The following is a 6,099-nucleotide window of genomic DNA, read 5'->3' as shown; positions in this document are numbered from 1 at the left end:
AAGCCTACAAAAACGTAGCTATAACTATAATGATAACAATGCTAATGACCACACCGATAACAATTATTGCATCCGAAGAATTGTATATAACTGATAACGACTACGAACTTGTACGAATGGGTATTCAGAGAAGAATTTCCATTTTGAAGGGAGCTTCGGAGATAAAATTGTAATTTTTCTTTAATTGGTTGCGAATGTGATTTACATAAAAGCCTGAAAGGGGGACTAGAATATCGACTTATAGAATATCGGAACTGTTAAAATTTTGTAGATGCACCTATAGTATGCACAATAAGGGTATTCTCGGAGTTTTGCAAGGACCTTTCACGGTGCACGATTTACAAAGCTGATCCATAGAAAAACCGGTTTTTACCGTGCAATCCGTGCACCGTGCAAGAGCTTTGCAAGACTCCGAGAATACCGCTTATGCTAGTAGTTTCGTTTTATCTCCATTCCGTTTTCTTTTCAAACGATTTTCCCTATTCCATTCTGAATACCATTGCCTTTCATATCGGTTGAACTCTGGTCTAGACAACTTTAAGTGGCAATCGTCAACATACTCAACAGTTGCTTTTCAATACTGATTTCTTCATTTTCAATACGGCATAAAATTTTTTCCCTCGCTGTTACCCATGATTTAAGCTTTGTTGACCAGCATACTTTATTACTTTACGGCTGCTTTCCAATATTGCACTCAAAGCGATTCTCTCTTCATGAATTTGTACATAAATCAAGTAAGAATCGAATACGAATGGTTTATGTGCAATGAGTAAACCAGCAGTCGTTTTTCTTTCTGTCCAACATTTGCAGCCATATTCGTAATATTAGAATTAGCCACATTTCTGCCATAAAGTTCGATTAATCTCATTTTTGAGTTTAGCGCTGTTGTTTAACTCATTCAAAGCCAATCCATGAACTGTTTATGTTTGCAGAGTGTGTGGCTGCGTACCCACTTCCTTTTGCGAATTTTATCGTACACTGTCGCGACATCAATCATTCATTTGAATGCACTAAAGGGAGTCATTACACAGACTGCAAAAGCAGCCGCATCCACCACATCCTCCAACGACGCGTTGCTGGCTGCTGTGGGCATCTTAGATTTATTTACGCTGATAATTTGCGATAAATCAAGTGGCAATTCGGTTTAAATGCATAAATAGTCACTTTGATTACTACCGATATACATATATGGATATTTCGCCAAAGGCATTTTGTAAATTCTCTCCATTTATTGTTGGAGTTTTTCGCCTTACAGTCAGCCGTGGAGTATTGACTTACAAACTGTTATCAGTTAGTAGAATGCTGCGGCCCACCAGACACTGATTTTGCTTAGAAAATGTTTTGCCCAAACGTAACGAGTACTGAGGTGGAGCATGTGTGAAAAATACTGGTTTTGGCTCGACGGCTTCGGTTGGGAATAGTTGTTGTTTGGAAGTTGTGCGCAGAAGCGCTCTTGGCATGTTGACTTTGCAGTGTACTGCTAGCTAAATGTTTAATCAAAAGGCATACTAGCTATGGGATTTTATAGAATACGTAAGTCGTAAAGTAGAAATAAATAAACAGATGAAAGGATCCATAACTTAGCCGTTTTTGGGGAGTTTTTCTTTTCGACTGGATACATCGTCCTTATCAAGCTTATAAATTCTATGATAAAATCTCTTAAAACATAAATTTTGAATTAACTCTAATTTTTTCACACAAAAAAATGTATATATTCGTGAAGCTTATTATAGTAAAACCACGTACTTAGTTTTTCTATCTGATGTCAGGATTTTTTTTAAAAGGACTTTGAAATTTAAAATATATGATTATTTAAAAAAATTATTTAAAAAATTCAGTGCACTGTAGAATAGCAATATGGGTATCATATAAAAGAAAAAATTCTGTGGAATTATAGCAGAACAAAATTTTTGGTGTATAAGGACGAACGGGTATGGAAAATGTCCTTTACAGTTATTATCCTTAAATAACCTTGAAAATTTGCAACTATTTTTTTTTTTTTTTAAATTATCGTTTGAGGACTAATATACGCACAACCTCATCATCGAATTTCGTACCGCAAACTTTTTTTACTTAAAAAGATAAAATTGATTAAAGGCGCATTTTAAATACCTATTCTAATTAAAATTTATATTCTACAGAGTTTTCTCTCTCATTTAGTACGGTACAAGTATGCAATGGTCCTTTGTCACATACTTTAAAACTACGTCTCAGTAAACTACCTGGTCCTAAAATTTTTGCAGGGATCCGTCAAAGCTTTTCATTCACTTGCGAATGCTTTGCGTACACAGTGGAGTGTGAGCTTTTAAAATACGCATATTATAAATTTTGAATTACTTTTAATTGGCATAAAATCAGCCGATGAAGCTGAATAGCTCGACACTTATCAAACACCTGCCTTTCGTGACTTGGCGCAAAAAAAAGCCCCCCCGTGCGGATGGGCGCGTGGAGGGAAACCATTGGGGTTAATAATAATAATTCTATATATTACTTAGATTTATTGTATACTTTAGGCAGGCTCATCCTGAACTACGTTATGTTATTATTATTGTGACTTAATAATATTTACTTTTTAGCAATGTAATTGAGCTTTGTTAGTACTAATAATAATCCCTTTTTAATACACATCATTTCCCTCTGGATCCATGTCCCTGTGAATGCATACTTACATTAGTTGTGAGCCTCCTATCTTATAGTAAGTAAATAACTGTTTCGCTTTGGTCTCTGGTAGAAAATCGTTTAATTTATAATGGAAAATTATTATAGTAAGAGAAAAAGCTTGGTAGCACTCACTCTAACCCAGCTATTTTACTACCTCTAATGAGTTGGCTTAAATCTTTCTGCAGTTATTTATTGCAAATAAGAGTTAAATCGAGCATATTTATGCGTTTCTTATAGGCAAAACTTCTAAAAACCAAGATTTATATGAATATCTATGCTTAAAAAACTTTTAGCAGCAGAAAATCTAATTTTCCTAATGTTGCATACTAACACACACATACATTTTTATGCGATTTATTTGGGTTAACTTTACAGGTATAACTGCCCACCAAAACGCCCATTATTTTCATATTCATGCCAGGTGTAATTCAATTCAGGTAAAACATTAAAGCAACCAAAAAGAAGCAGACTGAGCTATGGCGGACAGCCAATGGGTTCAACATTTTTATTACAGGCGTAAAAATCAATAATTTATTTGTTGACCGGGAAATACTTTCTGTTTCAACAAGATCTTAAAAGACAACGAAGGTGAAAAACGAAAATAAAATGAAGTGCCAAAAATTGTGTGAAGTAATACGAAGATACAAAAAATCTTGTAAATTTCGGCGAACCACTTTCATAATTTATAATATAATTTATATTATGCGAGAAAGTGGTAATGTCTAAAAGCATACTTTGCTTTTTAACCCGTAAAAATGTAGGGAGATTCTTAGGAATACAGCTGGGGGAAGTTGGAATTCTGTGTGCGAAGCAAAATACAAAAAAATGTACACTTCACTAATTTTACTTGGCGGCGGAAGCGCATAGCATCGCAAAGGCAATCGAGCTAGGCGGCTTCGCTCAATAAACGCGTTTCCTGCGATGAACGTGTTGCGACGTCCAGAAAATGTGTAAGTGGATTGGGGGAATAAGAAAATCTTCAACTCTTGCTAAAATTTATTGCAGCGATATTCCCATATACATACAACAAATGTTTACTAGGTAGGTAATATTAAATAAAATGCTGCATACTTTTGAGAGTAGCCACTCGAATAGGAGATATGGAAAAAAGTGTAATTTTACCCACAAAAAAATAAGTTGGACAGGCATCTCCTCACATTCTGAATAATTTTTGCGCATTTAGTTGGTGGGAATATGCATAATCTCTAGATTAACTTATTCTTCTCGTTTAGAAAAGTTCACCCCTAATATGTAAAATTTAGTAAAGCACTTTTAGCATATTTTTAGGCATTTTAAATGTGCCACAAAATTCTCATGCGGTCTCTTTGTTTACCTCTTTTTGCTCTGAGCACCCATTCTTTCGTGTAGACAAAATTAAAAACCTCTTAAGGTAATTTTCCATTTTTTTTTTGTTATCTCCTTTTCTTGTTATTCGCCCTACTCAGCCGTATTTAACTTGTGGTTTCCGGAAGAGGTGTGAAACGCTATGATAGCATACGATTTTTATCTCGCTTTTTTGCTACTCTTTTTTGTATTAGCTAAAAAAGATGGTATCCTTTGACGACTGATGTGTATGAAAAATAAAACAAACAAAAATGTGTGAAATAAATAGAAAACAAAAAAATATCCATTTAAGGTGTTAAAAACACAAAGTAATGAATATTTTATCATCCAACATCTTTTTGAATTTTATATTTGCGTGCATCTTTTCACCAGAGCCATAAAAAGGGTTAATCTTAAATATTAAATTTTAATAATTAATCTTGTCTTATTTCCTTCAAATTTACGGTATTAAGCAGAGTATTTTAAATTTGACTATGGACCCCAGCTGAGAACATTGAATCCAATAGAAATAAGGTTGTCTACGTCAACAAAGTTTTGATTGAGCTTTTGAATTGGCGCCGCCAGGTTACATGATTTCTGTAAATACATACATATATTTAGTATGTGGGAAAGAAGAACACAATTTTTTTTCTGTTAATAAAAATAGGTAATATTAATGGTAATGGTAATGAAAATTGCAATAGTAGCGGTAGTCGCAATCGTAAGAGTAATGCTAGTGGTGAAGGTAATGTTTGTGCTAATGGTAACGGTAAAGGTAATTGTAATTATAATGGCAATGGTAATGATAATGCTCATGGTGGTGGTAAGTGTAAAGGCAATGGTAGTGGTAGTAGTTGTGATAATAGTAATTGTAATGGTAATAGTAATTGCAATGGTAATAGTAATTGTAATGGTAATAGTAATAGTAATGGTAAAAGTAAAATCAATGGTAATGGTAATGGCTATGGTCATGGTAGCGGTAATGGTAATTTCAATGGTAATGGAAATATTACTAGTAAGGGTAATGGCTATAATAATGGTAGATAACAGAAATATTAATGATTACGGCAATGCTAACGGTAAAACTTCTAGGTTCTAATTTACTATTGGACCTGCGCCCTGTGACTGAGTCTGTACTCCAACTTAGATTTTCAGCATTCCTACTCACCCGCGTACTTTGCAGCAGCTCCTTGAATTCTGTACTCCTCAAAGCTTTATAGAGCTGTGAAAATTCCCCACCCTCCTGCACCTTGCGTGTCATTAGGCTGGCGATACGTGCGCGTGGCAAATCACGCACCACATCGCTGAGAAAATCGGAGACCGTGCGCTGGAACATCATGCTCACCGGCACCTTAGAAGGAATATTGAAGGCACGCAGCTGATTCGGTATGCGATCAATGATGGTGGTAACATCGAAGCCACCTTCAGCATCCACGCCGTTGCCACCATGGCGTTGCAAAAATCCGACAAGCTCTGCAAATTCGCTAGTGTTTCGTATCTGCTGCCAAGTGTGTGGGAATTCTGGGCTGCTTATAAATGCCAAAGCGCTGCGGAAGCGCGCATCGACAATGTAATGACGGGCGGCAATGTAACCGATGCGGCGACGTGGTATCAGCGCTTGGAAATCACGTAGATCGGATTGCAAATCGGCAGTGGTGGTAGTTGTTAAGGCGGCCAAGCTGGCGGCGATAAGAATGACTGATGCGAAGGTGCTGAAGTGCATGGCTGTGGGGCGTTGTAGATGAAGTGGGATCAGAGTTGCAGCTTAATCGAGTATGTGCTTCATGAGCTTCAGTGTAGCGTGTGCGTATCTCCGCTTTTGTCTGCGAATAACAGCGGAGCTTTTGCTTTTATTCCAAATGGCAAGTAAAAGTGGCAAATATGGGTTTATACATTTTTGAGTTTTCGTTGTCCGCACGGGGAGTGGAACCTAACAACAAGCGTTTGACTTTGTTATTGTGTTTTCACAAAGCATATTTTAGTGCTTGGTTAGCTGTTAATTTTTACGCAAACAAATGCCACATTTCAGTTGATTGTTGTTGCATACTTAAGCACACATTTTGTTTCTGTTTTGGGCAAACTTTGTGAAGTATTGACGGTTTAAATGTCTACAGC

At 36.2% G+C, this 6,099-nt stretch overlaps 1 protein-coding gene across 1 annotated transcript; it reads right to left on the bottom strand.

Moving 5' to 3' along the window:
• Nucleotides 1–4,476: 4,476 nt before the first annotated feature.
• On the bottom strand, nucleotides 4,477–5,707 carry LOC108361413 (uncharacterized). The gene is made up of 2 exons (XM_017614027.1): nucleotides 5,153–5,707; nucleotides 4,477–4,581 (listed from the first exon to the last, which is right to left on the bottom strand). The coding sequence occupies exons 1-2, from the start codon at nucleotides 5,705–5,707 to the stop codon at nucleotides 4,477–4,479; spliced, it is 660 nt and encodes a 219-aa protein (XP_017469516.1).
• Nucleotides 5,708–6,099: the final 392 nt, after the last annotated feature.

The sequence above is a fragment of the Rhagoletis zephyria genome, unplaced genomic scaffold (assembly GCF_001687245.7).
Source record: "Rhagoletis zephyria isolate East Lansing unplaced genomic scaffold, Rhagoletis_zephyria_1.1 Rzeph_scaffold_00018, whole genome shotgun sequence".
NCBI classification, from domain to species: domain Eukaryota; kingdom Metazoa; phylum Arthropoda; class Insecta; order Diptera; family Tephritidae; genus Rhagoletis; species Rhagoletis zephyria.
This window is presented reverse-complemented; position numbering and strand designations above follow the sequence as displayed.

Coding starts and splice junctions, on each gene's coding strand:
- LOC108361413 (XM_017614027.1), bottom strand. CDS start 5,707: ATGCACTTCAGCACCTTCGCATCAGTCATTCTTATCGCCGCCAGCTTG. Junction 4,582..5,152: donor AGCTGCTGCAAAGTACGCGG/GTGAGTAGGAAT, acceptor ATGTATTTACAG/AAATCATGTAACCTGGCGGC.